The sequence below is a fragment of the Hoplias malabaricus genome, chromosome 8 (assembly GCF_029633855.1).
Source record: "Hoplias malabaricus isolate fHopMal1 chromosome 8, fHopMal1.hap1, whole genome shotgun sequence".
NCBI classification, from domain to species: domain Eukaryota; kingdom Metazoa; phylum Chordata; class Actinopteri; order Characiformes; family Erythrinidae; genus Hoplias; species Hoplias malabaricus.
Window position 1 is genome coordinate 15,909,623 of NC_089807.1, and position 26,046 is coordinate 15,935,668.

At 38.9% G+C, this 26,046-nt stretch overlaps 1 protein-coding gene across 1 annotated transcript in view; it reads right to left on the bottom strand.

Annotated features, from left to right (window-relative positions):
- col13a1 (collagen, type XIII, alpha 1) overlaps positions 1-23,866 on the bottom strand; it is a 41,375-nt gene extending 17,509 nt beyond the window's left edge. The window contains exons 1-15 of the mRNA XM_066679035.1: positions 23,752-23,866; positions 21,423-21,473; positions 19,238-19,273; positions 18,476-18,502; positions 18,170-18,196; positions 15,971-15,997; positions 15,582-15,608; positions 15,437-15,463; positions 13,403-13,444; positions 10,645-10,728; positions 10,456-10,497; positions 10,230-10,247; positions 9,279-9,305; positions 8,885-8,929; positions 7,167-7,193 (exon numbers count right to left, since the gene is read on the bottom strand). Of these exons, the coding sequence (XP_066535132.1) occupies positions 7,167-7,193; positions 8,885-8,929; positions 9,279-9,305; positions 10,230-10,247 (117 nt within the window). The 5' untranslated portion in view covers positions 10,456-10,497; positions 10,645-10,728; positions 13,403-13,444; ... (6 more) ...; positions 21,423-21,473; positions 23,752-23,866. The remainder of the gene's footprint in view (positions 1-7,166; positions 7,194-8,884; positions 8,930-9,278; positions 9,306-10,229; positions 10,248-10,455; positions 10,498-10,644; positions 10,729-13,402; positions 13,445-15,436; positions 15,464-15,581; positions 15,609-15,970; positions 15,998-18,169; positions 18,197-18,475; positions 18,503-19,237; positions 19,274-21,422; positions 21,474-23,751) is intronic.
- Between the last annotated feature and the right edge of the window lie 2,180 nt (positions 23,867-26,046).

Here is a 26,046-nt window from a genome sequence, read left to right on the forward strand (position 1 = left end):
TTAGACTTATCAGCAAACACCATGCTAGTGATATACAGACACAGCTGGGGTTATGTTACACACACACTTAGTTAGGCTCTTCCACATGTCCTGTCACTCCTCAAAACTACCACACGCAATAATATAGTGGGACAACTACAACATATACACTGTGTCCAGTATTAGAAACAATTATGATCACACATACAGTTGTGCACACACAGTTTGCATCTCCAAAGAAAAGGAACTGGAGCCTCTGTAAATGAGCTTGATGTCACCATGCACATTGATGGCATATAAAGTCCCACCACCCCCCTTAACAAAGGGACCACATTTTCTGAGTGATGGACCTCAGTCGGATACCTCTGGAAGGAGTTGCATTACCATTTTTAGTCCAAAATCAATCATGCATCATATATTTTTGACTTCCCTAGTGCTCTTAATGTACTTACATTTTTACAGAAATATTCCTACATTTACTCTAAAGCCTTCCTAGAAGAGTGGTGCCTTTTGCTACATCAAAGGTGAAAACTAATACCTATTAAAAGCCTAGATTATGAATAAATAATGCAGGAACAGATTCTACACAATATACTTTAATAAGTCTTGTCCCATATATATATAAATATATAAATTATGTTGTTAGAAATACCGCAATTACGGCTGTAATAGAAGGTCACATAAGAAACTTACATTTATATATAGGTATATATGATATTTTTTACATCAAAAACCTGCTGTTTTTTACATTAAGAAAAGAAGTAGTCATAATGGTTCAATTAATTGATTTAATATAAGTACAAATTAAAAATTAATTTATTGCTCTTATAAAGCTTCCATTTTGGAGATACATGTTTCTTCTTTTTTGGACATTGCCAACATTATTGGACATTAATCTTTATGGCAAACAGTCACTTGGGTTAGACCACATCCAATTAGTTTTGTGGCTAGTAGCATAGTGGATGGTTAAAGAAAAATTCCAGGCAAACTACCTTCAGTCCTTGTTTCCCAGGAATTCCGGGCATCCCTCGCTCACCCTGGAAACCAGTATCAATTATTGCATCTTTGTCAGTGCTTGACACAGAGCATCAGTCAAATTCAAAAGCTCATCCCAAACACAACTGGAATACATAACAAATTTTCAGCTCTAGTCATAATAAAACACTGTTAAAAAGACAAGCCAGAACGCCAGCTCAGCTGTTACTGAGTCATGCTCTGCCACAAAACTAGCAATCCAACAATCATGCTAGGAATTCTAAAAGGCTCCAAAGAAAGCACAGGTGCCAGTCAGACACAGGCAGACAGCAGACTTATGTTTGTAGTTTAAGAGGATGATGATGGCACGAAGACTCCAGTAGGTCTGAGTGAGGGGCAGGTGCCACGCTCCTTTCTGACCACATGCACCCTGTTACTCTGCACACACGCTGCTTATGTGAGACTCTAACAGGTGCTGTGGTCAGAATCCTTGGAAGGGTCACGCATTGGCAAGAGATATAGGGAGGGAGTATGTGTATGTGGCATGCATGTGTGCTAATTATCCCAGGCAGTTCGGAAGGTCTCTCGATTGGAGACATGGCAGTAACATTCTCAGCTAATACTATGATGGACAGTTGAAAATAAAATGTAAATTTCACTTTGTCCATAAACAGAAGTTGTCTTTCCATAAAAACACACTTCTCAAAATACACGGGTATCCTTGCAATTTCTGTCTGCCACCAAATTTTCCTATGTCAGTGTACCCATCACACAGTGATCTGTGGCTGGGAGTTCAAAGAGAGACTTCGTGTAATACCATCTAAAGCAGGCATCTGTACTGTACTGGCATAGAATAGTTAGCACTATAAAGGCTATTTTAAACATAGAATAACAAACTTGCATTGATGACTCAACAAGTGAAAAAACAACTTCCAAAAAGTTTTCTTATTTCAACTAACTATCAAATGACTATAAATGACTATCAAATATTAATTCAGTGATAACAGTAGAAATGCTTACTAACTGTTCTACTTATGATCACTTCGCAGTGCTTATGGTGCTGTGAGAGATGACAGCATTTTGAGCTACTTTTTTAAAAAAGATGCCAAAATACAATCCAAAACTGTCAGACACATCAGTAAAACTAGTTTAAAGTTGATAATCCTGGGTGGGGCTGCAAATGAGCAAAGCAGAGATGTGGGTGAGATTTGGGGAAGGGTCTCTGTGTCTACAGTCCCTGAAGGATGAAAGAGTATAGCTGTGTGTTGACAACTGCATCTGACTCTAATCGTATGAGAGAGAGAGAGGGAGAGAGAGAGAGCTGTCCCAAGAGTGTTCGGCAGGAAGTGCAAATCTCTTTGATCCTGTCTTTTTCCAGTCAAGTCATACTATCCTTGTCGTCTTCTATATTCATTGTCAGCATCTCTTCTGCTCCTATTTTAGAGCAGGATCACCGCCGGACCCTCTTGCTGAGCTTGCTGTGTGTGCATTGACAGAAGCTGCAGATAATTTATCAGACTGTCAGTGCCTGAACTAAAATGTGTGTGAAGAACTGCCAAGAAACTAAATATGGGTGTGGAGATCAGCTCTAATCATGTAAAGTATAATAAGCATTTAATTGATTCAAATACTTGACTTCTAAATAAATAAAATAAAATTGCATCAAATTATTTCAAGGGCGGCACGGTGGTACAGCAGTTAGGGTCGCAGTCACACAGCTCCAGGGACCTAGAGGTTGTGGGTTCAATTCCCGCTTCGGGTGACTGTCTGTGAGGAGTTGGTGTTCTCCCTGTGTCTGCGTGGGTTTCCGGGTGCTCCGGTTTAGTTCCACAGTCCAAAAACACACGTTGATAGGTGGATTGGTAACTCAAAAGTGTGGGAATGTGTGTGTGTTGCCCTGTGAAGGACTAGCGCCCCCTACAGGGTGTATTCCCACCTTGCGCCCAATGATTCCAGGTGGGTTCTGGACCCACCACAACACTGAACTGGCTAAGCATTTTCATTTTTCAGTTTTTCATTCTTGAATGTTGGTTCTTTAACGGTGCAGTATTTGCCAAAACTGTTACTGATTCACACATTTTGCTCAACCTCTACAGAAAATCATACTTACAGAATGGGAATCTCTGAAGCAGCCACACATAGGTCAAAATGCAAATACCAGGCTTTGGCTAATGGGGGTGTAATGCCACTCCCTCCCCTTATACCGAACTAGGGAGATGTGGACTTGTGTTCTCTCACGTCTTAGAACAATATTCCGTACCATAGGGTAGAGGCTGTTTCTGCAGCTAGAAACTCTTTATGATTTCAGAAGAAAAACTGGATGAGCAGACGTCTACAAACACTTGGACCTGTGCTATTTTTACTTCTGGTTAAAATTTTGCTGATGTTTTATATTCATTCATATTATTCATGTGAAAATGATGCACTTAACTAAATGTACTGCTTAACTTCATTCAGTGTGCTCTTGGCCCACATTCTGAACATGATCCCCATCTGCCAATGAACAGATTATGATGAGTAGATATTTCAGGAGAAAACTGTGATGAGGTTTCCAGCATAAAATTGATATATGGGGAATATATCAGTATGTTCTTCAATCCATATTCACCAAGAAAAACAAAATGTCTCAAGGATAAATAAATCTCCTCAAAATATCATCTTATCTGATGGAGTAGGACTGCGGGAAGTGCTGGCATGGTCTAAAAATGACAGAGAGACAAGAGGCCAAAGAAACACATTTGCTCTCATAGGGGCTGTTCACAACAAATCATTCACATGCTCTTTTCATTCACTCTTAGCATACAAGCATCCTGGTGGTATCTGAAACGAACCTATTCTTCTAATAAAATTCTTAAGTGGCATTGAATTTTAATATCATATGGAGATACATCACACACACACACACACACACACACACACACACACACACACAGAGAGATCTCATTTGCAAAAAGATTTCTGTCAAGGTCCAAGGTTCTTCTGTGGCACTGGCCCAAAGAAGTCTCCATAAATCTCAGCTGAAGGGTCAGTGCTAGAAGAAGTGTCCAAACAGCTGTAATGTATGTATATATGATTGTGGGATTGTGTATGAAATTGAGAGATCCTGTGGGAGGATGCTGTCTCTCCTCTGGGGGAATAGACAGCCACTAACAGTCCTATTAAATAAAGGTTTGAGAGTGAGTGAGTAGCCACTGTGGTCACAGCCATCTCCTCTCTATCTTCTGAACTTCCTCTGAGTCTCGCCAGTCTAACGAACATAGTGCTGACAGCGTGTCTATATTTTGCGGCTTTAGCCGGAGCTCTTTTCCTTCTCAGCAGAGGGACCACTGAGTTTAATGGGGAAAACAGACGCACAAACACACACGCTACTGCCACGTGCTGAGCAACCTGCATGAGTCATTGTCATGGTAACGTGTCTTGAAAGCTACCGAAGGCCGATGTACTTGGCAGAGGGGATAACAGGTGAGAAAATATAGGGGCATGGGTCATCAAGATGCAAAAAAAAAAAAAAGCAGACTGGAGATCACAAGACATAGTCCTAGCTTTGGCAATGAACATAGCAGATTCCTCTTTCACGACTGTTAAAGCTTTTTTGTGACTGGATATTTGCGTGCAGCTTCTTAAACTATGTCTAAAGTTGCAGCATTTGTAGGCTACAGCAACAACAGTATATTTACAAATTTTTGACCAATTCACTTAAAACCATTATTTAAAGCAATAATTAAGCAAAAATATATATATAAAATGTAGCCTTTTTTATATTATAATGTGCAGTATAATGTATTTTCTCTCAAACACAGTCAAGCAGGCAAAGCAAGTTTATGTTCAAGGTTTGCTTTATGTAGTTTTGCAGTGGAGTTCTGAGGTTAATTCTGTAAACAATAAATGTAAACTTAGAGCTTCAAGGGTAATTCTGCAAAACCTGCTTGTGTAAGTAAATCATACTCTTGTATAAACCACTTTGAAAATCATATAAAATTTTAAATTAAACATTTTAAAAATCAAAGACTTAAAAGATGATTTTTGGCACTGTATAGTGTTTCTTAGCAACTTCACAACAGTTTGCTACAATAGCTAAACTAGCCAGTTAGCAAGAAACTAAAGATAATAAAGCCAAACGTCTTAATGGAGATATGTTTTTCTTCATATGGCCTTAGTCATGCTATTGTCCTTTTGCTTTTACAGAATAACCCATGCTCACACCATGCTACACTGAACACAAAAGATTCTCAGGCTGTATAGCTTCTCTCCTGGATGTCCCATCTTCCCCTCCTCTCCCTAAACAACATGCAGATGGAGATGTCTTCAGCACAGTAGTGGACACACACACACATACACAACAGCAAAAGGAGTGCAGGACTAAAAGAAATATGTGAACTGTGAGGCAGGAATGAGTAGGATTTCCTGGCACGTTCTGAAAGAAAAGCCATGTGCTGAACTTCACAGAGAGAAAATGCATCTTAGAGAAGACCACTCTCTTGATCTAGGCATCAGGTGCTTACAGGGTGGTCCTGAATGTTTGCAACAGAGTAGCAAAGGGCATGTGTGTATGTCGAAGTGGTGGTGTGATAGGCTGCTAAAAGGAAATGGAAATCAAGTTTAACATTGTAAACAGGATGGAATAAAGTGATGCATTGTGTTTATTCCAGTGAATAAAATATGTGTCTTCATAATTTTGTACTTGGCAGATGACCGTCAGATGAATCTTAGTGTTTTACATGGTGATATAATTCTGACAATATGACATATATTCTCGGCCATTTATGTAGATATATCTCCATGTTCGTATTATTAATATCACTACATTGTTAATACATCTGTCAATTTACATTATCTGAATTTTATCCCTATGAGGGAGTTGGTGTGTTCTCCCTGTGTCTGCGTGGGTTTCCTCTGGGTGCCCCGGTTTCCTCCCACAATCCAAAAACACACATTGGTAGGTGGACTGGCGACTCAAAAGTGTCCATAGGTGTGAGTGTGTGAGTGAATGTGTATCTGTGTGTCTGTGTTGCCCTGTGAAGGACTAGCACCCCCTCCAGGGTGTATTCCCGCCTTGCGCCCAATGATTCCAGCTAGGCTCTGGACCCACCGTGGCCCTGAACTGGATAAGCGGTTACAGATAATGAATGAATGAATGAATTTTATCCCTATTTTATGGTTTCTTTTGGTGGTAATATATCCCTATAATATACAAAGCAAAGTCAGATTTTATAACTTGTTATATCACTCCACTCCCTCTCTCTCTCTCTCTCTCTCTCTCTCTCTTTCTCACACACACACACACACACACACACACACACACACACACACACACACACACACAATAACATTAAAACCAAGAGTCAGAAAAATAATGTTATGGGAATGTGACACCAAAAATGTTGACGAAAACAGTAATTATATATGTCTGCGTATATGTGTGTGATATATTCCTTAAGACACTGCCTTCCAGTAAGAGTGAATATTACCAAAAGTAATTTTCTTTTTTTCAACACAATTATATCAACATTTTTTTGCATACCATTAATGTACATATTTGAATAAAATAAATCTACTGTATACAATGCATTTTTTTTTTAACTCCATAAGCCATACAATTGATCTTGACAGACCTCAAATTCTATATCACAGTACTTCAGTCTGTTCTGATATTAGCTATTTGGTCCCAGGTCCTTGCACACCCACTTAACAACAATAACAACACACACACACACACACACACACAGATAAGTGACCAGGGTTTGTTTAAGATATCCCACCCTGTTTCTGTTACTACTGCCTGGCAGCCCACTCACACACACAGCTTCTCTAGCACTGTTGGCGATAAAAGACAACACACGGCATTCATGAGATATGCAAGCAGAAAAGTTTCTGATGTCTGGGGGATATTTTTGCACCAGCAGAGGTAAATTTAATGTGCCACCCACACGTTTACAGGCCGAACATATTCCAACTGAGAAAAAGTCAAATGACATTGTTTAATCGCCTTTATACAGAAGAATAAAGCCTACCTGCTGGAATCATTTTAAAAGAGGGGGGTGAGCACCTCCATAAAGCTGAATGGAATACCAAGGGTCCAACCAGGCCATAATGCCTGTGCCCACTCACACTCCCTTCAACTGCTTCCAAAGCAAAGCATGAATGTACATTCAATGGTGCATAACCATGATAATCTGCAGTACTCACAAACAGAAACACACACTTTGGCTTACCTTCATCCCTTGATCCCCCTTGAATCCCTAAGGAAACAGTGATGGAAAAGCAGAAATCAGTCATCACGACATCAATTGCATGTCAAGAAAGTCATTAACAAGCCAAAAAAAAAGCACGAAAATCCTCCATTCCCAAAATATTTAACCCTTTTCTAACTGGTTTACATCAACGACAGTGTCTAGACACTATGACAAATCAACAGGGCATTGCAGTTTCTATATCTAAAACGTCACTCATCTAAATGACCCCTGACTTTTAATTTTTGGTAGAGGGATACATTTCAGAACAAATATATTTCCTTACTTAACAGCGCATGACCTGGCAGGTTAATATGTCATAGGATTCAGTGTCTCAAGAGAAGAATGATATATCTCATCCTGATTAACAGTGATGGTAATGTGCTGGAACACATGCTTTCTCTCTTTTTGAACATAACATTTGAAAGTCAGTGTCTTCTTCCACTGACAAGCTCCTGGGGCCTGGTAAGAGATCATCTTAGGTCTCCAAGGAACACCTATCACATTCATTCTGCTGTTACAAAGATGGATCTCTCATTTAGAGGTTCATGTGAAAGTGCTAGTAGCAAAATTTTACAGCAGCCACCAGGTGGCGTAGGTTAAGTGCAATAAAAACTGCTACCTTCTGCTATGAATGTACATGGAATGCACTTTACATTATATTCCACCTCAGCTGACTTCAAACATTTGTTAAGCAAAAACATCTGAATAAAAAACTAATTAAGTATTCAGTGTTTTTAGAAGGATAACAATACGTTTTCCTGCTGTGCCCCATATGAGGTGGTTACTCATAACCTGGCGCAAGATGTTATCTGGATGCGTGCATGGGAAAGTATCCACGCTGTCTGTGAGGGAAGGCTGAAGTTTACAGGGCCAGATAAAGAGGGAATACAGCAGCAGGTTGTTCCAGAGTTCAAATGTGTAAAGACTTAATCCAAAATCAAGGTCACACAGTACAAAGCGTGTGGGCTAGTTCATGAAGTCTGAAATTCAAACACAAAAACATATGCAGCTTGAGCCACAGTGGGTTGTCCTCACAAAAGCGTCAGTCATACACAATGCTGTTCTGGCAAATTATGTTTTAGGGAGAATTATTGAGGTGGGGACTGCGAGTGTAGACATATTTTTGAACGAATGACCCTGATAAAAGAATATGAGGCCTGAGAGCAACGGGAACATAGTTGTTGTGGAAAAGTGGTATAATCATACCGGTCAAGTGACATTCACTGCGAGAGGGAGAGAGAGAGAGAGAGAGAGAGAGAGAGAGAGAGAGAGAGAGAGAGAGAGTGTATGTGGGAGTGTGTGAGAATGGCTTAAGGTTTTTGGAAAAGAGTAGAATGATTGTAAGTTATCAAGAGACCCTATGCATTGTTTATTTTTTACTGTGAATATATGTGTACGTGTGTGCGTGGAGGGTGAATTTATATCTTCTTGTCACATGTATGTTCTATTTTACACTCATAAATAAAAATAAAAATAGGGTGATGTTATATCTTTTATTCATGTGGAACTGATATATGCATAGGAACTAATTTATTGTATTATATTTTTAAGTATAGAGAAGGGCATAACATAACACCAGTGTCTTTATTTAGATATACCAGAAGTGGGCTTGGCTTAGATCTAATGTATACATGCTGTTAAATGTATTTATTTATAGTCTTAGAAGTTCTTAAATCTCAAAATGAACAAGGTCTTACCTTAGGGCCTTCAGGTCCACTTGGACCTGTCTCACCGCGATCCCCCTGAAGAACAAGAGAAAACACAATAAGTGCATCCCATGTACGAATGAGGAGTGCTGCAGAAAGATCCTGAGTCGGATGTAGAAATTTTAACTAATGATTTGATTAATCTCTTGTAATTGTCTGATAGATCTTCCCTACATATTAATGGCTGTAATGTGCACAGGCCACATCCCCATTTTGTAACTTCTCAATTGAGATGGACAACTTGCAAATGTCACAGTGATGTATATCTTCCTCATGGGTCCTCAAGATCTCCTTCTTTACTTTTATTTTTTATAGTTTTCCATAATATAAAACTTTAATGATTATCAGAGCAAATCTGTCCAACATCTTGTAGTGACAAACTCACCTTTTGTCCTGGTACACCTGGTTCACCCTGTAAGAAGTTGGCAAAGAACAAATAAAACTAACTAAATACAGCTGCTCTTAACATCCCCTTAATATTCCATGACAGTTGCAACAACATAAATGGTCCAATTTAATTTTTGAAAAAAAAAAAACTTTGTATATTAATGTCCATTTATGTTTAAAAAGGAATTTCCTTCTTTTTAAAGCTCTAAGTTTTTTCCAACAGCAAATATACTTATGTTTTATCCCTGCTCACACTCTTATATTTGGTGTTATTTCCAAATGATATATACAGTTGTTATACAATGTTGCCTGCCATCTGGGAGGTGTTCCTTTATACTGGACTGAATATGTACTGAAATGAGAAACAGGTCTCCATCTCCTGCTGAGATATGAATTGGTGTGTTGCTTTTATAGAGAGCCAGGGTGTGCTGCTTTACAGGTCTAAATGCACCACAATTAAAATTCCTCAGCCTTAATAATCCATGGCAATTAATGCATCAGGGGAAATGTAGAGTTATCCAATGGTAACATGGAGAAGGGAAATGCAGCGTATCCACCCCTTCTGTGCTGGCAGCAGAAGACAAACCCACCCTTCTGAACCTTGCCTGATCTTTATGACTGTTTACAACCCATCTGTGGAAAATGCTGTTAACACAGCTGGAGGGAATCTCAAAAGAGGTTTCACTATTCTCTCTGTGATAGTGAAATATTAGGAGATTAGCAGACAATAAACAATTAAGCAAATCAGGTGTTTAGTGTTAGCAACCTAGTATACTCCCAAAGAGGACACTGTAAGCATTCTTACATATCAAGAAATTGATCACAATTATCTAGCTCGACTCTTAATCTCATCAATATTTCACCAATTTATATTACCATATGAAATGTAATAGGTACAGAATAGAATTAGACTTCAGTTCAATCTCCTGATGCCTCTATTCAGTTTTACCTTGAGACCTGGCAGCATCTGCAAAAGCAAAAACAAAAGGAAACCATCTCAAGATCATCTTGAACATTGAAATATTAATGCCATGTGTATGGATAAACAAACACTGCAGGCAACAATTCTGAGGTATATCAAACGTTGCTGTAAAATAATCTGTCGGAAATAAAGAGTGCATTTCACTCAGGTTTTCTGGCTGACAGGTCTCAATTACATGCATGTACAAACTCACCCTTGGGTCTTTTCCAGGTTTGCCAGGTTCTCCAGGTTTTCCCTTGATCACAGGCAAAAGGTGAATAAATATCAGCATTTCATAACAAAACTTCAAACACTCAAGAAACATGCACACATATGTTCCGTTTCTTCTACTGACATAAATATATAAATGCAGAATTGTAACAGGATTTTAATTTTGACTTACTGGTGGTCCACTAGAGCCAGTGAGGCCAGGGGGCCCTGGAGGGCCAGGAAGGCCAGGCGGTCCCTGGGCTCCAGGCTCACCCTGCTGAGGAACAGTACATTACCATCTGAGAAACAGACGCCATGACATGTACATTACAATAAATTCAACCTCAGCATTAGGGTCCCCTCAATTTTAGTTCCAATCCATCAGCCATTTTAATAAAGCTGAAAACCACAAACTACTTTTAGCTGATAAAGTACAAATACTAAAAGGTAAAGGAAGAGTGCCCTTTAAGCTGAGTTGAAGAGAAAATTAAAACATATTCGTTAGTTTTTAACTGGGGAAATGGCAGCAGGAATGTAAATGGTTATTCCAACAGCGGTAATCATACTTCATTGAGAACCATGTTTGGAAAACAAGCTCAGTCACTAAATTTTGGCTCTGAATGTAGCATAATGATGGCAGTAGGGGTTGGGTCCACCTAAAAACCTTTCCCACTACTGACCATTTACTGAACAAAGCCTACACTATTCAATTTCTCAGGACTTTTTCAACAAGTTCATCCAGATGGAAGTTTCCCTTTGGTGCCTTTACTGTTGGGCACAAAAAAAAAAATGTGGCTAAAGGAAATAAGATTGGAACCGATCAAATTCTTAAATTTTTGGGAAGCATCTCAGAGAAAAGTTTATTACAGTTCAAATTCTGATGCTCAAATTATTATGTTTGGTTTCTGCACTCAGCAAAAAGCCTCAATTACAGATTAGAAACTCCTTCTACATTCCAATACTCAAAATTTGACCTAAGAAATGTTAAATATTTTGGATAGGAGTCTAATTTCTAATGAATGATACATATTAAGATACAAAAATACAGACCCTACTACCTATCACCTCTGTGTAGCCAACATTGAAATCCAGATAAATCCAAAACACATAATTTTTATCCATTCATTTTTGATAGATCATCCCAGATGCAGATTCATCAGACAAACACATTCCAATACCCTTAGTCAGAAAGCCCAGCCAGTCAAAGGTGGAGTGACTCCCACTCTTCATTTAGTCAGTGGTTAGCCACATTTGGACCGTTGTCTCCAAACATAGTGCCCTAATCTGGCACACACACAGCACACCTGTAGAAACAAGATGGAGGTAGGATGCCAGCCGGGGTCAGCCTGCACTAGACCTATCTGGAGGAGGCCAGAGAAGTCTGAATGCACAGAGAGGCTTTGAGAGAAGGGTAGAGGGGCTGGCATGCCCTTTCGGAGAGTCCTCCTGCTGCTGCCAAATAAGCTCTCTGTCTCAAGATTTTGTTATCTTTAGACTGACATTATGCAGATTACAGATTAAGATTTTTCCTAACATTTGCTTTGCGAGAGGCGCTAATTATGAAAATGATGCTCTGTGTGCTTGTCATGTTTATATAAATGTCAATGAGACAAATCTTTTCTAGGAGTATGGGTTAAAATGTGTCTTGAGATAATATCATTTGCCTCATTCAACAACTCTGAACCCTCTGTGGCAGTTGTGTTTTCAAACCTTTCATCACTGAAAACATAGAGGGGAAAAAAGCAGAATTTCATATTTGAGTTTCTCCAGATAGCTTCCTGTCAGAGTACTAATAATTGCACATTTCCGTGTCTTACATTTCCATGGGGATAGCTGTGACAGGACTGAAGATTTGCAATTTCTAGGAACATTTTCTTTGGCATAGTGTCAATTTAACACACACAGGCAGTGGTTTGAACTGGAGAGAAAGGCAGACAAAAGGTTGGCCCTCTGGGCTAGACATCAAGCTGTAAATGCTTGTGGCCTTGAAAAATAGCCTTTCCTTCTTTCAGTATTCCAGTAAGCATGGGATCCTAACTGCAGTCATCAAATTTGCTAAACTTTTGTGAAAATATCTGTTAAATTAGATTTATTTGACTGCAGCCGGAACAGCTCAATAAAAGTGCTTAACAGTTCTTGTTCTCATATTCCAACGCTGAGTGAGAAGGTTAGCAAACACACTTGTGCCAGGGAGGGTTACTAATGGGCAAGGTCTTTGGCTGGCAGTCAGTCAACAGCGGTTGGCATCCTTGGTAATAGGGGAATAAGGAAGAGGATGGCAGAGAGAGATGTACCTTCAGGCGCTTTAGAATTAGAGGGCTTATTGAGGGCATGTTGCGCACGGTGATGGGCAACATCTGCTCAGGTCACAAAGCACAGGTGGGCCGTGGTGCAAAACGATAGGGAAAAAGGAAAAGGAAAAAGAAAGAGAAACAAGTGAAAAAGATAGTGAATTGCAGGGAAACCGCAAGGCATGGAAAAGAGAGAGTGAGAGAGAGAGAGAGAGAGAGAGAGAGAGAGAGAGAGTGGGAGATTGGAAGAGACATAGCAAAACAAGACCCAGGAATTTGAGCATAGAGTGGAGACTAATATTTAAAATAAAAACCAAATTGAATGTAGCATCCATGGTCCCTAGTGGGTATGTCAAACTAACTTGGTTATCTGTTATACGGGGATGGTAACTTTAAATATCCATATTTTATTCCAAACAAGTTTGAATCATTTATAAAATTATAATGAAATTAATCCAAACTGTACATACAATCATGAGGGTTTCATACAGCAGGAAGGGCATGCTACAAGGATTAGGGCCCTTATAGTCTTCTTTAATTGGTTTTGTATAATACCATCCATTATCTCCACTGTGACTCAGCTGCTGGGCCCTGTAGCAGTGTAGTATAGACCAGGCTGGCTTCAGTCTTGCCACAAAGAGAGTTAAGCAACAGACTTACTGTGGCCTGTCCTCCAGCACAGGGGTGGACAATGCGCCGTTTCTGTTGAAATCACCAGCATTATGAAGTACAGCTTGAAGCGTTATTGGCCCATTTCCCAATGATGTATAGTAGTTTACCTAAGACTGAATAACTCCTGCCTGCTTTCTCGAGGTTGTGTTTGCATTTCATGTTTTAACAGGCCGTTAAATCATAATAATTGAACGTTTTAAAAATAAATCCTGTTATTCAAAGCATGCCTAATTTCAGTTAATTTGGGGGAAAGTAAGAAATGCAAACAAAGAAATCAAGCAAGTGTTCTCAGGTTGACCCACTCCATAAGAAGTGATTTTCACTATAATGACCAAAAATGCTTCAAGGTGTGCTATTCAGAAAGTGCCCAAATGTAAATCTTAGTTTAACAGAAATTTAAATACAGAATACAAATGACATAATTATTATATTTCACCGTTAATTAACTTCACTAAAGGAGATTTCAAATGAACATAGCAAACCTTTAAACATAACATTATATCAAAGAAAGTCCCACAGCACTGAGAAGGCCCAAAAGACAGGAAGAGGAATCCTGCTTATACAGAACACTGTTTCACTATTTTATGGGATTAACTGGCAGGTCCTGTGTGACCCCCTCCCCAGTGGCTCAGTCAGAGGACAGACCTGGACTGGCTCTCTCTTTGCAGCAGGGCTGGAACACACACTGGTTGGGGCATGAGGGACAGGGAGGACCCCACAAACCTTTAAAATTAGAGCCTGACTGGAGCGTAATGCTGCCAGAGTTTTCACTGGAAGACCCTGCTTAAAATGGCCCCACACACACACACACACACACACACACACACACACACACACACACACACACACACACACAGTGATTTCCATCTCTTTCAAGCTGTAGTCCTTCGAGTCTTGACCTCTCGGCTCCTCCCAATATGACTGTAAGGTCCCCTATATAACCACCCACAAGCACAAACCTCCCATATAGAGCCCCTCATACTGCTGTCCAGCAATCAACTAACCTCAGTTTTCCCTTGAGTTATTTCCTCTTTGTAATTCACCTTAACACTTAGAAGGCCAGTTAATATTTATCATACTATTTAGATGCAATTCCTTAATTAATTACACACCTGTATAATGAATAATTTTAAAATTTGATTTATGGCTAGAATCAACCTTGTTTGATGTTTCTTTCCTCAATTTAAGACATTATGCATAATACAACATTTTCTGCCAGGTTCAAATCATTATAAAATCTCTCTAAATACAAGAACATGTGATTTTGACTGAAAGTGTCACTTCTAAAAGAATTCATATGCCTTTTTAATAACCATAAGGGAAATGAGTGAAAAATAATAAATATGGGTTACTCCTGTTAATATGGTGTTTGTTATGTGTGTTGGTAACCAATATATATATTTTGCCAAATAGCAAATACTGCTGCGTTGTTCTAGTAGAAGCTGTATAGCGGATGCTTGATCAGGACTGACTTCACTCTCAATTAAATCTAAGATTTATCTGTTACTTGTGTGCCATCCCTACAAAAACCTAAAGTTCAGAAATTAAGATATGTCTTTTAGAAAAAAAAAGCTGAATGATTTATAAATGATTCAAAACCACTGGATAAATCTGACCTCACATAAGTAAATCTTTTCTTGGTGAATACAAACAGAAATAGCCTTATCAAATCTGTTACAGTAGGCTGCTGGTATAATTGTCTTGTTTGCTAAGGAATGGTTTCCCTAGAGAAATGGCTGATTTGCACTGAGAGCCTCCTGCAACATGTGCTACCCATCATGGATTACAGCAATTTGTCAATCTACAGTTCTTTCATCCTTTTTTGTTTCACTTTGCTGACAGGCAATTATTGTGTTTATATCTTTTTTGGGGCATACAGGACAAATCACAGAGGTAAATAAAGGATCAACGTACTGTACAAGCTGTAACACAAACAGATGCTGGTGAATTCACCCAAGCTTCAGAGTAAAGCAGTGATTTCAAATTGAAAAAATCAATAACGACAAAGAAATATTTGCTTACCCGATGAGTATAATCACCACAGACACCCTGAAAACACAAAAATGAACATAAATTTGTACGATTTCCCTAGTAAGCATTAAATAACATATTTTGATAAAAATAACAACATAGCAAATAGCTATAGCTAAAACATTAAACATTTTACCTTCTCTCCTTTTGGACCTGGTTCACCCTAGAAGGAAAATGTGTGTCATTATATTTAGCTATTTATTTTAAAAGGCTGTGTATACACAGGGAAAAAAGAATGGGCATAAAATGATGTGCACATATCAGATACCTCTCTTCATACTAATTATCAGTCAAAATGGCCATATAGGCATATAAGCATATTGTCACTGTCCAATTAAAAACATGTATCTCCATTGTAAGTTAATAAGGTTTTTCATTCTCCTGTAAAGTTACAACAAATGGTTAACATAAAGCCCAAAGAAAAAACTCCTATTAATGTATGACCTGAACCTAATGACTGGAAAAACATGAATGAAGAACAGCCTATAGTTTTTGTACAGTAATATATAAAAGTCAAATACTTACCGCAACTCCTTTGGGACCACGAGGACCCTGGAAAAATAAACAAATATGATTATTGATTTTAAAAGAATACTAAAAATCAGGCTAATATCATCAGCACAACACACTGTTTTCTGTAAGTTATTCTTCCAGTAGAGCAGTTAAATAAGCAGTCTGAGCAAGATGACAATCTTGAATGAAATGCATTAAAAATATGTTAAAAGGACAAAAAAAGGTATCACAATTTATTACATCAGTTTCCACTGATCATCCTGAACTAAGAAGAGTACAGCATCCAAACGGAATAAATTAATACAGTGTCTATTTCAGCATGATCTTGTAAATGCATTTCATATGAAATCCCTAAGCACTTTTTAACACATTCCTTGGGAGGGAAAAGTGGAAAGGGGTTCTCAGTACAGACACAAATTCATTTTTCAGCTATTCAGTATCAGCAGTAGACAAACTAGTCCAAGCCTGAAGTGGACAGCCATGTAATTTGCTTTGGCTGGTGGGAGTCAGCTTCTGTTGACCAGCAGCAATCCAGAACCCAAGAGCAAATGAGTACTCTCACAGAGGTACCTGCCAATGCCCTCCAATAAAAATAATCCTCATGATAACTTACACACACTAAAAAAAACAACAAGTGACTTTAAATGAAGTGCCTTGAGCACGGAAGCTGGAATGAAGAAATGGTCGGAATGCCTCACAGCTTCCAAGGTGCCATGATATTCATCCAAAAAAACTGTAAAATCTTATGAATATGCTCCTAGTCTGCACTCTGAACAGAAAGAGAGAAAAACAGGAGGTTGAAACTGAGAAGGAATCTGTCAATAAAAGAGTAAATCAAAATCCCAGATGAAAGCCGGTGCATAGTGTCTGGCTCTATGCATTTAATTCAAAAGCACTTTGGGGGCAATTCAGCAGTGATGCTGACCCCATAAAGGTCTCACAGTGATCTAGGGGGGGTTAACATTTTTAACTGAAGACTGCTTCACTTTTTCACAGCCACAGTTCATTACCTCCTGGTACAGACTTCAAAAGAAACAGTATATATATATATACACATACATACATATATATATATATACATATATACATACATTATTTTAACAAAACACAACTAAAGTATTTTGCAGAGTTGCAGAGAACAAAATAAGCTTCAGAAAATATTATTTACTTTAAGTAAGTATATATTCTATATATTTAACACTAACCATACATAACAACACAGACCATTTAGCAAGACACTTCTGTGGACATAGTTGATCCTTTCCAATGCTGACTTCAATCTAAACAACAAATCTTGTATAAATGACTCCTGCTTTTGCCCATATTAAACCAACTGGTTTAATGCTGGGCTAGTTCTGCAATTTGGTGGACTGTACTTGATGTATTCAAACATTTTTCTGCATTTGACTACAGCACTGTCAAGAAAAATGATAGCTGGATAATGTTGGTCTGTGGACTATTCTCAGTTCAGCGATGACATTGTGGATTTGATCATAAGCAGCATAAACTTAAGCAGCATTCCTGACCATTGAATCTATGTAGAGCCACCAATAGGCAATAGTCTGTAATTATAGAAATCTAAAGTCCACCTTTAAGTGAAGTTGATGAAATGGACAATGAGAGGAAGTGGCTTTAATAATAAAGCTGAATTTTGGTGATAAGGCAATAATATTAACAGCAGATTTTCACTTAAAAATTATTCACTGCACCTAGCTGCGAAATATTTCTTCTGACTAACAATGTTCAAATAAAGATCAAGAAATGTTTCTCCTTGTTCAAATCACTGTCATCATACAGCTATTGAGTTACTTAGTAAATCAGACATGTCATGGTTCTCCCAGAAGGATCATGTCACCACATTCATGGCACTAAATAAACACCAGTGATACAAACCCTCCTGAAAATACAGCTTTGCCTCAAAAGAGCTCCACTGCTGAGTTTTATGGGCTCTGGCACATTTCTGTTTATGATAATCTCTTTTGCGCGTGAATGAAAGCCTGTCTTGCTGGGTCTGAAAGTGCAGTATTTCACAATGCATGAAGAACATACTGGGTTTTTTAATATGTGGTCTCATGAGCACTAGAATTTACAGTGGTTTGGATTTTTGACATATGAATTGCAGAAAATATCTGCATTGAAGTACAGGTCTTCTTATTAATCTCCTTTAAAACACACACACGAACACACGCACACATACGCAGCAATGCTTACCAAATCCCCTTTCAGACCATTCTGCCCCTATAGAAATAAAACAAAAACATTTGTCATAGTAATTATTTCTAGCATCATTCCTTCTGTGCTGATGTTGAGTCATTTAGTACACACATCACTAGCAATTTCATTTGCTGTCATTATTATGGTAATAATGGTCAATTGTATGACAAAAATTGCCATAATCATTATTAACACAATTATCTCCATCATTAAAGTAATAACCAGTGTTATCAATTAGCCTCTAACCACTTATGAATGGATGAGTTTAAACAGGCAAATGGGAATAAATCATGTTTTACTCACAGGTTTTCCATCCAGGCCAATGGGACCCTGAGAAAGCGAGAGAGAGAGAGAGAGAGAGAGAGAGAGAGAGATGAAGAAGAAGCAAAATAAGACTGGCTTTAATGAGTGGCCATGCAGCACTCACATGGCTGTCTAGACAGTTACTCTGATATAAGAATGTTTATAAGAAAGAAAAAAAGGTATTTCCTCAAGGGCCAGGCCATGGCACAAGTCAAGTGAAAAGAGTTGCACAGTGGAGGAACAGTGAGGCTACTGTATTCTAGGGGGGCCCAGTCTGTACATCCAGCAGATCACTCGTTATGGATAATAATAAGTACCTGAAAAGAGCCTTTAAACCTAGGTCAGTTTATCAGCAAGGAAAGACCATGGACTTTTGTCATATGGACTTCTAAAGCCACTGTCTTATACTGTCTAACATTACAATGTTTTAGTAAATACATGCAAGAACTGTTTGCTCCACTAATAGGATTTCATTATAAAGGCTGGCAATTTCAAAGGTCACATTCATGCTAAAACAAAAATATACCCACAGGAAACAAGGCAGCAAATCTATCTTATTTATGTTAATGTTTTTTACTTGGTGTTGATGTGGGCAGTTGAAGTCAAAACTATACTAAAACAAACACACACCTGTGTGAAATAAAAATGGTAAGACATTGTTCAATTTATTAAAAATTTTATTTTATTTTATGTGTTGGCTGTATTTACAATATGTCAATTTTAAAAATACAAGTTTGCTCATAAAGGGTTATAAAGACATACTGGAAAGCCAGGAAATCCTCTAGTCCCAGGCTGTCCCTGAATAGAAACACAAAGAGAAAGGGAGGAGTTAGATTACTTTTTACACAACACACACACACAGAAAATAAAGAGTGATGTGAACTCTCTCAGCTGAGGTCAGTGTTAGAAGGCACAGTCTTGTGCTATTGTGTGGTATTATAATTGAGTTTGAAAGATAGAAGGACTCCCCACTGCCCAATGGGAGCACTCTGTGTGGAATGGGGAGAGAAAATGAACACCTGAAATCCTACACTAGAGTGAACATATAGAAACCAAACAAAACAAGAGTACCTTGATCCAATAAAGTGGAAGTCAAGCAATTAAACAAGTAAATGTCAATAATGATTAGTGCTACATTCCCCTAAACACAATACACATTTAGCCTTGCAGGAAAATCTTTTACTGCCCTTGAGACAGGAAGAAGCCATTCAATATCCCAGAAAGAAAGGGGCAGTGGGCAGTGAAGGAACACTGGGAGAAATTACAAGGAAGAGGCGAGTGCAGCTAATGAAAGAGATTATATGTCTGGCTCTCAGGTCGTTATTGAGAATGCAGAAGATTTTCTCTCCCAAGGGAAACCAAATCGGAGGTCTGGAATAGTGAGAAAAGCAGTCTGGGAGTTCAGAAAATGACTATTAAATGACTGACAACATGTTGCATTTCTGTGCCTCAAACTTGTGCTTCGTATGGTTATATATAACTGATAAAAACAAAAACAAAAAAAAGAAAAAATGTGGAATACCACATGGAACTAAAATATAAAGCCAGATGTTCTTTACACTGTAAGAAGACTTCATGATGATTGGACCAAATTTACTTCCATGTGAAGAACATTTGCCTTCTATAATTACACTTTATACATGAGGCTTAAAAAGACAGAGATGATCTATATTCTTTGCAGAGACATTCTATTACAACACACAGTTCTGTCATGACAGGCGTGTAATGACAGATTTAGATCTTGTCTTTGTGGCAATCAGTGAGGGCAATGGGGGCTCTGCCTCTTCTGTAATCTCTTCATTTATGTGTGGAAAAAGGTGCTGGGGCCGCCCAGTCAGGTCCACCTGGCTGATTTAAGCTATCATTTCCGTTGGCCTCTCCACACCTCTCCTTCAAATCAACCCCTGTGACCTTTTCTGAGGTCACTAAAAAGCCCATGCTGTCAACCTGCTCTGAGAGCCCCCCACCCCAGAGCAATCCTCCTCTGATGCCTCCCTCTGAAACGACCCTTCCCAACGTAGTCTCCTGTCTTCTCTTTATGCCTTATTATTAGTGGTGGGCTGAAGGTACAGAGAGAAGTATGCAATCAGCAAGCCAAAAACCAGATGTGTGCGCCTGCCTGAGCAGTCTGTCGGCCCTACCATAAGGTATCCCCAGCCCGCCAGCCAGGAGTGCTGGACGATGGATTGGGAAACCGCAGGACCAAGAGTGGCCAGAGCCCTTCACAGCATAATCAGAAAGGAAATTGCACTTCTGAGGGAGAAACATTACCCTTTTGTCTTATTCCTGCTTGGAATGTGGGGAGTAGAAGGTGAGTGGGAGCTGGGGGGTTTTGAGACAAGCCCCATTTCATCTGGAGTCAGACTATTCACATATAGACACAGTACAATAAGAGGCAATCTAGGAGCCTAGTGTCTGGATCATTATCTCACAGGTTGGGATGTTTTCAGTTCTCTCCCTAATGAAGATGGGATTCCAAATGACCATCATTACAGGCAAATCAAAGCCCCTCAGTGCTCCAAAGAAGTTTAAGTATTTCCATGCAACCAACTGTGGGATTTCTGTCTAATTCATCTCCATTTAAAAGCGCTGCATACTACAAGTAAAATACGCATTTGCACTTTTAACTAGGCAGGAAACTTGGCAGGTTTCTGGATACTGCCAGCACTTTAGAGGGTGTGACATGAACATGCTGATTTATGCATGGTAATCCAACCATGCAAACAGAAAAAGAGTTATAAATCTGAAGTGGAGCAAGAAAAATGAGACAAATAACAGTTTCTCAAAAAGTGAGTATTTGAGTTTGGGAAAATAGGCCAAACACAGTAAAATCAACGAAAACATTACTTTACAGGTAATCTGATTCAAATTTATGCTTTTCTTTCTGACAAGCTCTAAGGTTCTGAAAGTGATGTGAGATTTTATTAGTGGTTGTGAAAACACTTACAGGGGGTCCTCGTGGGCCAATGATAGAGAGACCTGGCTCCCCTGGTGCTCCCTAAGGACAGATAGAGAAAGAGAGAGAGAACGAGGTGATGAGGAGAAGAACAGAGGTGACAGAGGAGAGAAAGGAATTGGTAGCCTCTCTAATCTACTTTCTTTATACAATATCAAATACAGCACTCAGTGAATAGATTTTCAGTACGTACGCCAGGAGAACCCTCTCCAAACTCCCTGTGACATCTGGTGAACATAACTCTTGCCACTAAGCCTCAACACACAGACAGCGGTCTTAAGACAGTTGCTAAGGAAACATGTATGTGCTTGTGCGGTGAATGTGCTTTTTGGTTTAAAAGTGTTTCAGCAGAGTCTGTTCTTGGTTCTTGTTACAAGGTCATACTTTAAGTCTTGACAGCACTGCTGGGAAGGTTGGGGAGCACTGTAGAGTAAACAGCGCAAGGCCCAGCGGACTGGTTCTCTGGCACAAACGGGATGATTTGCACAGTGTTAGCCAGTCCACAGTGCTGTACCCAGTCTCCGAGCACAATCCCACAAAAATCTGAGGCCAGACTGGAGCACTATCAAGTTTCCAGTACTTTTCTTAATTAGCACTCTCTTGTGCGGGAAACTTAATCAGGGAAACATCTTTGATGACCCAGACATCCATCAAATTGTAGGTGAATTTAATGTTTCTGTGCAAATACTTGTTTAATCCAGGAAGGCGTATTTGTTTTCACACTCAGGTTTTGTGCATCCATGGCCCTTCCTGGCTATCGCAGAGAGAGACTGATGCTGCCCAAGCCGGGCAGTGGCCAATTCAGGCCAGAGTGAAAAGAAAGCTTTGCCCTTAGGGTTTATGGTTACCCACAGAATCTTACAGAGATCTGTGCAATTGGACAACTGAAGATCTAGAGATATCCTTCTTAGAAGCTTGAGTTACAGGTTCTTGGCAGCTGGGAATGGCAAGTAACAAAGAGTCCAAATATAATCAGCCAAAGAAGAACTAATTCTTCCCAGGAAACCGGCAAAGTAAATGGCTCTGAAGATCTCATCTAATCTACTACACATCCATTCTCATGAAGGACAACCTGACCAATTCATAATTGAATAACATGCACACAAAAATTCAATATTGGTCTTGTTAAGTGAAACGCTTTAAGCTTGCCAGTTGCAGGTCTTGTACAGTCCCTGTGCCAGCTTGTACAGTGTGAGGAGTTGTTTTTCTATCTGATGAAGATCATTAACAAGATATGCTGTTCAATCACAACTTTCACCAGCAGAAAGCTTGGGCTTAACCACACTCAAAGAGCACAGTTAAAAACAACTCCTGCAGAGAAACATGAGGAACGCTTACAGAGAGTTTTTGGATAAGGATCTGTAGAAAACCTCCAAAAGCATACCTTGTCTGCTTCTCCATTTTCAGACTTGGTGGTTACATTATTTCTTTTTCTTTGTACATCCAGAGACAGTCCAGCTCAACCATGCTTTTTTGGATTGCTAGCTAAATCAGCGTGTACATTGCCTCTCTGGGATATGTTACATGTTTCTGCTCTAGAGGTATGTTTTGCCTCAGACACCACAAATCACAGGAAGTGCCGGCCTAGACTGACGCATTTGATTTAGCACTTTCCAAAATTCCAATGGGAACATCATGTCTAAAATCTAATATGGAAATTGCATAAACAGAAACATGTTATTCAAATAATCCAGAAATTAACCATTTTTTTAATGTTAAGTCAGTTTTTGAATTTGAAACATGAATATATTGCTAATACATGATCAAGAACATCTTTGAATTTGAGTCTCTTATACATATCATTAAAACACAGTTTGGCTGAAAATGCATGTGAATGGGTGTGTCTATAAGGCTCACATAAATGATTCATGTTTATTATAATTCCTATCAATTAATAACATCAAAACCCCACTAAGCATTTACGGAATGTGCACAGTTAGGTTTCAGTCTACCAAATGGGACTTTGAGATGTGTAGATAGGCTTTAAAGATCTCCTCCATTCCAAACATCTCTCTTTTTATAACAGGGGATTTTTAAATAAAGGGATCCAAAAACTCCAGCCCAGAATTTACAGAGCGGCTTCAGAGAAAATAAATGCAGGTAATTCAACCATTGTGGGAAACGTGTTTAGAAAAAGTACCCCCATCCTCTCCCCCCCTGCAAGACCACTCATAATAAAGCCCAAAAACTCCCCAATATAAATCATGATACCTGCCTGCGCTGTACTTTGAGCTAAGCCTCCCCCTTCCCACATTAACACAGCCACCCACAGTGAGAGAAGTCTCAGATGTGCTCAGGCAGGCTGCCGTCCTGCACTTACCTTTTCCCCCGTGTTTCCCTTTAAGCCCTGGTCAGTCACAGCAGACACAGTCACATGCACAGTGTGAAGGAGAGAGACAGAGAGAGGAACCGGGGTTAGAGAGGCACGGAGAGGACACGGACATGCAGCAGCCTGAGTGGGGGTGTATGGGAAGTTGGGAAATGAGAGCACTGGGATGTGGAGGAATCGGAGTATCTGGGGTCAATAGAGCAGGGATGTTGGGATGGGAATATTTAATGTGGTTGTAGCCATGGAAGCCCTAGAGCATTGCACACTACTGGTCTAATGACTAGTAGGGGAATGCTAACTTTTGTTTTTAGGTAGTCCAGCCAATTAAAGAGGTCTGGAGGAGGGAAAAAGCCATGAAGATTAACTAAAAAAACCTTCCTTTGAGAATTTGCAGACCACATAGTAGCTAAACACTGGGTGAAATATGGGGTGCTTGCTTCAGGGCTCACAGTAGGAGAGCAATGCTGCTAAAACCTACTATTAGAGAGGGATTGTTTTCAAGAGAAAATGACCATATAAAGGGACAGAATGCTGGAATGTCCCAAAGGAACACTAGATATCTGCTATGAATCAGTCAGACTGGACTTCTGTAGATTTATATTTATTGTGGTTATAATAGTTGTAATTTTATGTTACAATTAAAAATATGCCAAAATAATTACTTGATCAAGCAGAGTCTTAGGCTTTAAGTTCACTGATAACACAGTGTGTTGAGATGGGCTGAAAATACGGCCAAATTTAGAACACACAAATCTTAGAAAACAAGGCGGCAAAACCAAGGGATCATAAGAAGACTTCTGGTGAAATCTGTTTTTCTCATTTTGAAAATGAAATATGTGCTCATGTATTGTCTCTTCATGGCTGTTTGGTAAATGTCCAAAGACTCCCATCCAAAATCTCCTCTTGGGATGGCCACTGACTCTCAGATGATAACATGCAAAGTGGACCACTGCCTGCGCTTCCAATTCAAAATGGACAGATAACCCTCTATCAAAAGAAAATGAACAAATGAAGTAAAACAGTATTGTCTTAGAAATAATAAAGTAGAATTTGTCATAGTACAAAATGAAAGGGAGTTCTGTTTTTCAGACCATATTTAAATGCTACAAATCTCATATGTGGAGAGTGTGGTCTGTTTGCCACAGCACAGCAGGATATTTCCAGATCATAACGGGAGAAGATAAATCACTATAGTCATAAGAGTTTGCACAGATGGTGATAGTATAATTTCAACAAGGAAAGGGCTGAATGAAGTATAATTATGCTGAAATCTCTAACAAATATGTGTTTAGAGAAGGCAATTCCAACAAGCAGAAATAATGCATGTAATGCCACAAATACTGACAAAATTTTAAACCAATATAAAAAAAACTTTGTGATATAATCTCAACAACGCTTAAGGCCAAAAAAAGTGTTTTATTTATTTATTTTGGGATTATGGCCATATGAGAGCTTTGCTTTAAATCAATGTAAATGGCATGCCACTGAACATTGGTATCTAAAATTAGTTCTTAAATAAACCATAGCCAGTTCTGTAAAAACTATGTGGGCTTAGTGCACATTCTCAAATCACTCACCATTCTTCCTGGAATGCCCATTGATCCTTTGTCTCCCTAATAGTCAATGCAAAGTCAAGAGGAAAGTGATGAACAATGGTTCTAACAATGAATCTCTAAAACTACTATCACTACCACCAGCTTCACATTAAAAACAAATTAGTTGAAAATTTCAAAGCTTTTTTCCATTATACTCATTATTTAGTACCACACACTTTATATCAATTACATTGTACTGCATTAAGTACTTTGAATACAAGTTGTTCGTAAAGTCAAGATAAACGCTATGACACTGATGCAGTGCTCTAGATTTCCAAGCATTATCTTAAAAGCTAGCTGAATATTGATGATGCATACATGCCATAGACAATCTCTACCATAAGATAGATTGATAAATAAATAAATAAATAAATAAATAAATAACAAGACAATGTTAAGTGCATACAGAGAATGCTGGTCAGAAAACAGGCTTCATGAGCGAAGCAGGAGGATGTTAATTCATAGTTTCCCCTCTGAATGATGTGTAAAAGATGACCCCTCATCTAATTTAATTTCAAGTCACAAAGGTTACACATTTAACTTTTTATTCCTTAACAGATAAACAGCTCTTTGAGAGATAAGAGAAATCAAACTCTACTATTCTATCATATCCAAAAGGAAAAAAAAAACATCCAGGTGTTTTCGCCCATCTTCCTGTGTGAGATGAACACTCAACACATAAGTAGTTGTA